The sequence below is a fragment of the Bactrocera dorsalis genome, chromosome 5, assembly GCF_023373825.1.
Source record: "Bactrocera dorsalis isolate Fly_Bdor chromosome 5, ASM2337382v1, whole genome shotgun sequence".
In the NCBI taxonomy this organism is placed as follows: Eukaryota; Metazoa; Arthropoda; class Insecta; order Diptera; family Tephritidae; genus Bactrocera; species Bactrocera dorsalis.
The window spans coordinates 64,292,348-64,304,331 of NC_064307.1; the positions used below are offsets into that span (position 1 = coordinate 64,292,348).

The 11,984-nt window shown below is 32.3% G+C and overlaps 1 protein-coding gene across 1 annotated transcript; it reads right to left on the minus strand.

Moving 5' to 3' along the window:
* Positions 1-4,090: 4,090 nt before the first annotated feature.
* LOC105227898 (mRNA (2'-O-methyladenosine-N(6)-)-methyltransferase) lies at positions 4,091-11,762 on the minus strand. The gene is made up of 7 exons (XM_011207440.4): positions 11,563-11,762; positions 7,035-7,823; positions 6,485-6,964; positions 5,608-6,406; positions 5,416-5,541; positions 5,228-5,356; positions 4,091-5,158 (listed from the first exon to the last, which is right to left on the minus strand). Exons 2-7 carry the CDS (start codon positions 7,744-7,746, stop codon positions 4,453-4,455), a joined length of 2,952 nt encoding a protein of 983 aa, XP_011205742.2. The 5' UTR covers positions 7,747-7,823; positions 11,563-11,762; the 3' UTR covers positions 4,091-4,452.
* Positions 11,763-11,984: the final 222 nt, after the last annotated feature.

Below are 11,984 nucleotides of genomic sequence, written 5' to 3' on the forward strand. Positions count from 1 at the left end.
CCTTGATTGCGCGAAAGTTAAAATACCCCCACAAATCAAGAAGTTTTCATAGAAGTACTTGATTTTCAACGTTGAGTTTGCACATACATATGTCAGCTCTATGTTATCACTGGTTGTCCGATCTGAAAAAATATTTAGTTATTGCTGCCTTGTTCAATAATCCATGCCAAATTTCGTGAAGTTAATAAAAAAAGTTTTCCGTACAAGCACTTGATTTTGATCGTTCAGTTTGTATGGCAGCTATCTTGGGCAGAAAAGGACGTGCGCAAAGTTTCAGAGCGATATCGCAAAACCTGAGGGACTAGTACGTGTATTTACATGGAAGATAGACATTATTAACCATCTGTCTAATGCCCTGGAAAGAAACTCAACTTCGGTTCCGTTGGAAATGACTACACACAAGTTGCTTCAACTACACATTTTCTGTTTATTTTATTTTTTCTTTGCAATGTTTCCATAAAATGCTAACAATTTATTGTTATTTTTTTATATATTTGTTTGCCATTTTTTGGCTGCTTTCTTTTGCTAAGCATTAATGCTGCTGATTTAAAATGGGTACCTTTCGGCTGCTATGAATATGTGCAGTAGTTTATTAACAATAAATTTCGCTAATATATATGTAATATGTATTTATGTACATATAAGTGTATTTCTTGCATTCTTTTCACATACAAATCGGTTAGTTTTTTAGTTGTTCTAGGTTAATTGATGACATGATTTGGTGCGAAGAAGTGTATGGGCTTTCTGTGGAAGTATGATAAATTTAATAGTAGAGCATATACAAGGAGTGTGAACAAAAATAGTGACAGGAGAGTAAGACCATTGATGTACGGAGAGGCTCACAAATTTAATGCGTATAATGCTATTGAAAAAGTATTATTTTTTTTTGTATTTGTTGTTTGGATATATTTTTTACACATTCATTACATAGTCGATTTTTTATATTTTACTTAGTTAATGATAAAACGTTGCTGCGTGGTAACTTTACATTTTCTACTATTGGTGTTTAAGTTATTACTATAAGATGGTTAAATTGGTGTTTAAGTTATTGCTACAAGATGGTTAAAATTCAACAAAGGGAAGGCAATTTAATGTGAGTTCCTGTTTTTTAATATTTAATTTGGTTTATAATATGTACAATAATGGCTTTTGTAGACACCAGGATTGCAAGTAATGAATGAGTAGTAAGAATAATAAAAATAAATGAATTAAATAATTTGAATTAATTTTTTCTATTACGCGAAAGTTCTAATTTAAAATAGTTTTCAAATGTCCAAATACAAATAACAGTTTGGAAAAATTAAAAATAAATATTCAATGTGCCTGCATTAAAAGATTAAAAATAAACTTTTATTTCAAATTTCGGTTGGAAACAAAAATTGAAACGCTAAGTTTGAATTAAAAATTAAAATAAAAAAATAATATAAAAAATTGTGACCCTGGTAGACACCCGTTTTAGTTTTTATATACATAAATTTTGTGTATGTACATATTTTTTTTTTATTTCGAAATTCTATATATCAATATTTTTTACTATATTTTTTGTCAAGTCGTTAGACAATAAGATGTTAGCGACAATTTTTGTTTTGTTTTAAAATTAAACTGAATTTCATTTTTATAGAATTATTATTTTATTATTTCACTTTGTATAAATGTATATATGATATTATATACATACTTTTGTACCTTTAGCATTATTATTAGTTTAGCTAAAACTGCTTAAAAATCTTAAAATTTCCTTGTAATAAATGTACACATTGCGTTTTGCGCATGCGCAATAATTTCAATACTCATATTTTATAGTTTAATAGTTTTAAGCATAACTTAAAGCATAGAGTTGTTTAAACTTATGCACTTTTTTATTGAAAACGTACTACTAATGTAAGTTTTTTCTTAAATAACCGCCACAGAACTTCGTGTCTGCGCATCTATACTATGAGAAAATGATTTTATTTGCATATTATATGAGTTTAAAAACGCTTAAACATCATTTTTGATTTCAGGTAAATATCGCTTAAAAAATGTTTACAGATGTAGACTAAAATTGAGTTGCATTTTGTTATTTTAGTAAACCTTCAAAAGTCCAAAAAATTTCGGAAAATAAAAAAAAATGATTGATCCCAAAAAATATGCTTAAAATTTATTTTAAATTTAAATACTGCATTGAAGGGTAAAAAAATAAATAATTTAAAGCTCATAATTAAAAAATTAAAAAAAAAATGCCATGTATTCCAGCAAACCAAAAATATAGAAATTAAATAAAAAAATATTTTAAAATCGGTTGAAATATTTAATTTTAATTGAAAAGTAATAAAAAAAATAATCCCAAAGCTTATGATTAAAAATTAAAAAAAAAAAATTGGAATTTATACATATTTGTTTCGGTATGTTTTTTATTCCTTTTTTATTTAAAAGAAGGTTTATTTTTAATTTAGTATTTTTTGTCTTATTCATATTTAATTGCTTTCATATAGTGTTTTAGTTACAAATACGTAAATATTTCCGTTTTTATGCCTTTACATTCCACCTTTCAATTTTAATTTTTCTCTTCATTTGCTATACCAATTTTAATTTTAAAAAATATTTTCTTAATTTTTAATGCAAGATGTTTGGGATTAAAAACTAAATATTAAATTCTTATTAAATTCCAAAATGTTATTTTTAATACCAGAAATTATGGTTAACAATTAAATTTTCAATTTCGAATTACAATTTTGGGAGTAAACGTAAAATTTAAAATTTTTTTAAATTAAATTTTCAACTTTTGGAATTGAAATTTTAAATAAAAATTTTAACTTTACACATTTAATACCAAAAAATTATAGGCTTATATTTAAATCTTCAATTTTTAATTACAATTTTGGGATGAGAAATTGAATTCTCAACTTCTAATTACAATTTTGGGATTAAAAATAAAATTTTACATTATTTTAAATTAAAAAATTTAAATTTTTAATCGCAAAAACTATGAGTTAATAATCAAATGTTAAGTTTTAATTACAATTTTCGGATGAAAAATTAAACTCTCAATTTTTAATTAATATTTAGGAATTAAAAATCAAAAAATTAAATTTTAAATTAAAAAAATTAAATTTTAAATCAAAAAAATTAACTTTAATTTTCAATACCAAAAATTATGGGTTAGTAATCAGATTTTCAAAGATAAAATTCTCAATTTTGCGATTAAAAATTGAATTTTACACTTTTTTTAAATAAAATTTTGAATTAAAAAATTAAATTTTATATTTTTAATGCCAAAAATTAGATTATCATATTTTAATTTCGATTTTGAAAATAATAAATTCTCCATTTTTGAAAATTAAATTTTCATTTTTAATTCCGATTTTCAATTATAAAAATTCGCTTTGTTTTTCACATATAGAAAAAAATTGGATGTTATTCACATATAGAAACGGTATACTCTAGTCTAGTAAAATATATTTTTGTGCAAAGAAATTGAAGTTAAAAGAATGAATTTAAAATCTAACGCAGCACTTTCTAAATAAATTTTGTTCGTTTTAATTAAATAGCGCCTTAAAGCAGCCATATCCTAAGTGTTTTTGTTTCGATTTCCATTACAACTATTATAAACAGTTATTACAATTATGCTATTTGTTGCATCAACTTGATTTAATTAACTAACTCCTATTTTATATTACCGCAGGCATTACATTACTGTTATTTTTTTAATGCAAAAGTGTCTTTGAACCCACCCAAGTCAAAATTAAAACAAAATATTTAGAAAATTTGATTATTTTACATTTATAATTAATTATAAGCTTTTGTTTACAAAAGAGATTATTTCAATTTTGTAGCTTAAAGCCTTTAGTTTAGCTTATAATAAAATTCAAAAATGTTACGTCAACTGAAAAAACAAGAGTTGTATTTTTTCTAGTATTTTTTTTGTTTTTCTTTTAGTAAATATCATTTTATATATATTAGTGTAAAAATTGCATAAAAATAGAGAAAAAATTTATAGAAAAAAATTGCATTAATCTGCTATTTGACGCAGCAGTTGCGTGAGCTGTATTAAATAAAATTTTTTTCGTATGCCTGTATGTACATCACTAATAAATAAACAAAAGTGCAGTGTTCGTACAGTACCACGAGCCACACTAACATTTTTGTGGGTTTATTCAAAAAGAATTCAATTCTTTAGCATTTTTTTTACCTTTTTCTAAAACTAACGCTAATTTTTTAATAGTTTTTTTTTTTCATTTCACTTTTCCGCCTAAATAAATAAATTACATAAGTGCAAAAATAAATAAAGATAATTGCAACGCATTTGGCTACAGAACGCATTGGAAATTCATTGCGAGTTGAGCCATTGAGCGACAGTGGCTAGTAAACATAATTTAGGATGTATACTTTGCATTGAGTAGATTAGAGTCACTGTTTCAACTCACTGTCGTCACTTAAACAAGCACGCTGCAGAAGGTGACCAAACCCAGTTTAAACCGCAGAATTGATAACGGTTTGACCGGCATTATTGCCAAGCGCGTTGCCACCACTACCCGAACCTACACCACCGATATTGTTGCCTGATGACGAGGCAGCCACTAGACTGGCGAATGCACCACTCGCTGCCGTGGCGGTTGCTGTAATCGATACGGAAGTGCTGCCGATAATATCTGAAATACCGCCAACACCTGATGCAGCCGGTGAGAGCGACATGGAGGACGATGACGGCGACGAGCATGCACTTTGAATGCTCATAGCAGGCGAACCGGTCGACGATGTTGCCATATTTGGTGGTGTATGCGGTGAAAGTGGTGCGCACGTTGAATGCAACGAACTGTTGCCACTGCTGGTAGAAGTGTTGATGCTGTTAGCTGCGTTTGTATTACCAGTTGAAGTCGCTGCTGCTGCTGATGTGGTGGCATTTGTGTTAACATTATTAATATTGCCACCTAGATTGTTGTTACTGTTGCCAAGCGTATTTGCAGCAGTGGTTTGATGTGTTACCGGTTGTGGTGGTGATGAAGCAGCTGCAGCTGCTGCGGCCGCTGCACGTTCACGCTCACGATCGCGTTGCGGCCGGAAAGCTTCACGCAATGCCTCTACACGATTCTCGTTGGGGCCCCAACGCGCATGACCGGCGCTATTCTGCAACCACACCACTTGTGTGCCTTGCATGCATTTCACATTGACGTCGGCTCTGTAGCAATAAATTAGAGATAAGTATTTAAAAGCAGTTCAGTAAGCCGGAAAAAGCGCAAGCACTTACTTTGGTATGATGTGTTGGTAGCCATGGCGATATTCGTGTGCCATACCCAATACCACCATTGAACGGCGCTTAAACATGCTCTCTTCTAATTTTGCAATGCTCTTCCATTCGGGCAAGAATATGATGAAACTGTTAAATTGACATAAGTTAAATTGTATTTCTAAGTAAAAAAAATAGCGAAAATTTACCTCAATGGTTCCATAGAATCTGTCAGCAATTTATCGATATGCAATAAAGCTCTATCCATAAGTTCTTCGCAATGTGGTGGATTTACTTGAAAAGAGCCAGAAACTGGTTTGAAATCAAGAAATGGTCTAAATTTAAAAAAGTAAAAATTAGTAAATATATAACCGTTACTTGAGCTTTTAACTGCCACTTACCCTCTGGAACCAAAATATGCATCGGTATCGGCGAATGACGAACAGTATTGCCTGAAATATGAATTAAAAGGCGACGCAAAGCATTCAAAACTAACGCCGAACTGTCTGTGCAAGCACTCGAAAACTGGCACTGGCAAGGATGCTTGCGTCATTTCTGCCTCTTGTGACGAATTTAACGCATTACCGAGGAACGTCTGGTAGCGCTTAAGTAGACACCAAACACGTCCAATAAACAAATCAAATTTCTTATCATCAAAACAATTGTGGCGATAGAGTTGTTCGAGCTTTTGTAGATGTGTCAGATTTATGTACTGCGCATCGGGTTGATTGTGTGTACTAGGCGTATACTTAATGATCATGTGATCACGATCTTGTACATATTCAATGGCTGGCATGCGTGGTGATGGCACAGCAAATTGTATGGGATAGCACCAGACTTTCTTCAGGTGCGGTGGTGGTGGTGGCGGCGTTGGTTCCGGTATACCGTGCTCCTTAAGCAATTGCATATGACGTTCGCGTATTTTACGCGCATGTTCAGCACTCAAATGATAGATTTTAATGCAGAGCGCTTCTACGGAGCTCTTGACGGTCTCGACAAGATGTGGCTCACATTGACGCTTCAAATGCGCTAGACGATCTTGAAAGTCCTCGTAACTGGCGCCGACAGTGCGACGCAACCACTGGAATGTGTCTTCGACATTCCACTTAACGACCTTTTTACTTTCGGCTGGCGCTGAACGTGACTCAATAATCTGTTTCGCCGCTTCGGCATAACGTGATAATTGCTTGCGTGCATCTCCTGTTTTTGAAGAGTTGAAAATTAAATACCGTTAATTTAAGAAACTAGAACAAATAATATGCAAAATAAAAATTTTACCTGTAAATTTCGGTTTGACAATTTTAATGGGTATATCAGCCATAATTTCCCTATACATGGATGGTGATATTTCAGGGTTACAATTACTCGGTAATAACGGATCGCAGCCGTTGTCAATAACTTTACGCTCCATTAACCAACGATTGAAGGAGTCCTTCGGCGCCTTGATATTTTCACGCCGCATACAGAGATCTTCATAGGTTTTCACAAGCTTCATTGTGTAGGCGGCACGTAAAGCTTCAATTTCGGGATGTGGTTGTGGCAATAATGTAGGGGGTCGCTCTACAATAACGGCATTCGTGCAAATCTCTAAATCCCATGGTCCAGCCAAGACAAATTTTTTCAATGGCGGATGTTGTTGGTGTGGATGCAGATGCATATCGTCGGATGGACGACGCTTTAAATTTGGATGTTGCATATGATGTGGGTGATGCGGTAAACCGGGATTTATAGGCGTTTGACCACCACTGTGACATATGCCTTAATAGGAAAATATTTGGAAAAAAAAAATCAAATTCAACACTTTTTCTTTTCATTCCATTAAACCTACCCAAAGGATCTGTGAGTGGATCAAATGGACGCGCACCGGGCATTTCCCACAATGATTCGCCGGTTATTTTATTCCAGTAATATGGGCGATTTTCGCGTTTTGACCAGAATTTACGCCAACCCTGATTCACAAGTTCTGCTGTCAATTCCTCGCCATAACCGGCACTATGCATAGCTGGCGGTCCCTGCGTGGGCGTATGTGCCATCATACCATCCAACGGCGGTGCACCGGTTTTTGTCGGCGTCGATGGAGAAGCACAACCGGCCGCAGGTGAGCTACCGCCAGACATATTCCCCAAACCAAACCCATTAGGATCACCCATTGTGATACCGGTTGTGCCTACCGGATTGACCGTATTCGTAATACCACCAGCGCCACCTATTAAGGTATTAACGCCCGGCTGCATGTTTTGCAATGTTGTTAAATTCGGTGTGTTTCCTATTCCCAAACCAACAGCACCGCTTGAACCTATAATATTCGCAGTTGACGTTGTGTTGAGCACGTTTGCATTGGCTGACGAAGATGAGGAAGCGGTCAATTGATCCCAAGCACTTTGTGCGCTGCTTGATGGTTGTGGCATGGTTTGCATGCCGATCATTGGGTTAACACTCCCGGTGGAGGCAATAACTGATTGTGGCATTATGTTTGTATTTAGTGGTGACAAATGTTGTGGAGACATGCTGTGCATATTAAGGTTGTTGTTAGCTGCCATTTTGGTGCCTTGATCCGTAGCGACAGCAGACGATTTCCAAATCGTGAGCTGTGACAGAACTAAACACGAAATTTAAACTGCAAATATATAAATGATATGTTGATTATAAATGATGAAGCTGAATATAATACATTGTAATGTACATATGTATGTATATTGTAAACACGTACATATACAGTGTAGGACAGATCAAAAGCAAAAATAAAAATAATAGCAAATAAAAGTAAAATTTTGACGATTTTCAATTAATTGCTTGTTAATTTTTATTCAAATAAAGCTTTTTTCATTGATCCTTGGTTTTACAGTTTTCAAAATTTATTTTGAAATAACGATCTCCTAAAAGCTCTCCAAGGGGCTGAGATCGGGTGATTAGGCTGGCACATCTAAAACATCAACAGGGTATCTTAGCAACCAAGTTTTGCAATGCCATTGTCCTGCTCTAACCTCCATTTTATTGACATTTCCTCTGCAGCATACAATAGCATCACATTTTTTTAAATTTGAATGTTAACCAATCGCCCCATTATTCCATTTATTCTATGAATAATTGCAGTCCCATACCCAGAGAAAGAGCTTCAGACCATAACATTACCACCGCCATATTTAATGGAAGCAAAATAATACATAGGATTGAGGAATGACACCCAACAGTTGCATCCACTCTTTACTGGAGAACCTAATTAAATTTGTATCCTGCCAACAAATGTGACCGCAGTAACATTTGTTAAAATAATTGAGAGATATGCGCTGACATAACAACTTATCATACTAAAAGTTATCTTTCATAACAAATTTTAAAATTGTAAAATAAAATTTCAAAGGCAATGTCAATCAACCGATTAAATGCTTTTGTATACATCTTATTGGATTAAAAAAATAAACGCACATACACAACGGCACTTTATTTTGCCCATTAACGTCATCATCGCAAACGCAGAAAATTGTTGAGCATTCATTTTGATTAGAGCATGAGTGTACAATGTGCGAGCCAACTTGTAGAAGGTATAAATAATTTTTGAAATTTCTTTTAATGAGTATAAAGCGTTAACACTTAAGCAAACTGCGGCAGTCAGTGGCAAGCACTCAAAGCGGAAAGCTTAAAAATACATACAACTAACTTGGTGTATTAAAAAACCATAAAGTAGGATGATAGGGAATGCAGGTGGAAAAATAAATAAAAAATAAAAACGAAATATTCATAAAAAAATCGTGAAATAGTTCAAACGACCTTCAGGAAATCAATACAAAGTAATTGTTAAACGTCAGAGTTCAACGGTCACATAATGTCACTATGATGACATTACTAACAGGAAAAATCAACCCGCGACGGTTATAGTTAATTATGTAGCAAAACAAATAGGCATACGTACGTTTGTTGACCATACATGTCTACAGCAAATTCACTTTGCCAGTTAATAAAATAAAACATGCGATGAGTTAAACTATTAAAATTTCGAGTGTTTTGTGACGAGAGCTTTGAGAAAACAATATATACTCAACAAACAGCGAAGCAGAAGAGCATATATTTATAGCCTACTGAGCGCGGAGATTGCCATCGCCCATATAATATTTTTTGTTCCATTGAGAGACAAGCAATAAAAATATTTAAATAACACTAAACCAGAGAAAAGTGTATAAAATAAAGACACAAGCATATAGCAACTGAGTGGAATTGGAGCGCGATTAGATACCCTCTACTGGTCTATATATACGAGCATGTGCATCGTCGTATAAGAAAAACCAACAACCGAAGAGTATTTCATCGCAACCACCGGCAAAACCAAATACAAACAACTCAAAAAATGAGAGTGAAAACGCAATGTGGAAAAGAAGTGAATATTATTGCCATTGAATCGCTTTTAAATCAGATGTCTTTCAGAATTCAAACTTGATGGTTGGGGTGTACTTCAAGTGGAAGCACTGCAGAAACCAACGATACGGGTAGTTATAAAATTAAATGCATTTTATAAGCGCGAGTGAAATTACTATAGAAATTCGAGTTGATATCGCTCTCTGATAAAATTAAGGTGAACGTGAAATTAAACAATTAGCATAAAAACAATGGAGTAGGTCTACCGAAAACAATTGGCTGTTAATTGTAAAGAAATTTTGGAGAACAGAATTGGAAACAAATTCATTGATGCTAATTTTGTAACCTGTGGAGAATATCAGCTGTATAGTTAATATTTTATTTTTACTTTTGCCTTCTTCGACCATTATTTACTTTTTAATTATTTCTTTCGATTTTATTTGCTGGGTTTACCTTTTTTTCATCTACATATACACATACATACGATTCTTACCAAATTGTATAGCAAATAACTAAATTAAATGAATAAATAATTGTTAAAAATTAATAATTTAAGTATCGAATATGAAAATTAAAGTAACCCTTTAATGCATAAAATTTTAACATTTTTGTTAAATAATAAATCATTTCGACATTTTTAGAAAAAAGTTTTATTAGTAGATAGAATAAAAATAATTACAAAACTTTTGGAGATTTATAGTATATTTTTCATATATCACATAAATTTTCCACATCGTTAAATTTACCAGAGTAATTACTAACCATATCAGTATTTCAATAATATATTAACCATTTATGAAGCTATAAATTACTAAATAAGCACATATAAAAATATACCTATGGTACATATCTATACATAAATACAGGTAAGATATAATTATAGAGAGCCGCAAAATAAATCTCGAAAAAGGAAAGAGTATCACGCCTGCTGACACACCACGTCACCAACACACAAATGCATACAAACAGCAATCGGCAGAAAGGTATAAATGGACAGAAAAAGATAAATAGACAAATACAAAGAGTATATGGAAAATGCGAAACCGAATAGCAAAACAAAATTTGTGTATTATTTTGTTGTCTACTAGTTTGCGGCACTTAATTGTGGGTTTGTATTTGTGTATGTAAATGTTGACAGCGCAAGTACACAAGTAATAAATCAGCGAGATGACGATAAATTGTTGGAATGCTCGTGTTACGTTTTGACGAACGTGTACTAATAGTATTTGCATATGGTATATTTCAATTAAATGATTTTTACTAAAAACTTTTGTTATTATAACATTGTAAAATTTTATGCATTGCAATTTAAACCCGTTTGTTAGAATTAGCAACATTAAAATTTTAAATTTACTTTAAAATTTATACACAAAACATTTTTGTTTGATAAAAATAAAAATCTAAAAACAACTACAAAAAAATTGTTTGTATGTTGTCAGCATAAACTCAGCAGGTGTTTTAAGGGTTAAAGTTGCCTACGTCACATAATGGCGCGCTTTTTCAGCAATCCGCCAAATTAGTTATTAACATAGTTTTAACCATTCATAACATAATTTTTAAAGTATTTCTATAAAACTTATATTTTGGTTATCAAAATTTATTTAAACATTTATATAAAATATATTTTGCAAATCCCTTTTATCGACAAAAATTTCTCTACACTTTCTTTTTATATATGCCCGCCACTACCGAACAGCGATTTGTACACTGACCCACCAACAGCTACCGCTCGCCTCTTCAATGAGGCAAACAGCGAATAGAAATTTTCCTTTCAACCAGAATCAGCACTAACAATATTGTAATTTTTACATTTTTTAGCGCTTAAACTGTAAACAATGATTTATGTGGAAAATGTTTAATGCTATATACGCAATAGGAAAAACATATTTTCACTACTCAATTGGAAACGCTTCGTGTGGAATTTTTTCAACAATTTTTCCACTTTTCGATGTGTACATTTTTCACATAGGTGGTGTATATTCTTATTGCAGGCAGCCAGCACTCACCGTTTCTACGTTCGAATTTACAATATAATTAACAAACACTCGCTGTTGTTTATAAACATTTATATTATCGTTATTGTGCAACGAAAGCACACAACAAATTTACGAAAATTGTACAGCAAATTGAATGTGAAAAATACGTGCGCAACTCTTGGATCGTGTCCGTCACCACCATTTGCAATAAAAATTTCATCTGCGCTATGTTCGTTTTCACCGAACATTCATTCGGCTCGACTGGGTTGTGTATTAACGCGTTAGGGTTGCTCAGAGCTTACCATTTAACAAGGTTGCATTGTCTGATTGGAAATAATTATTAAAAAAATTACTATTAAAATTTAAAAAAAGATATAAAATATGGAGTTAAATGTTTGTTTACATACATATTTAGTATATTTTTTTATTTTAAAATATTTTTATCACAAACT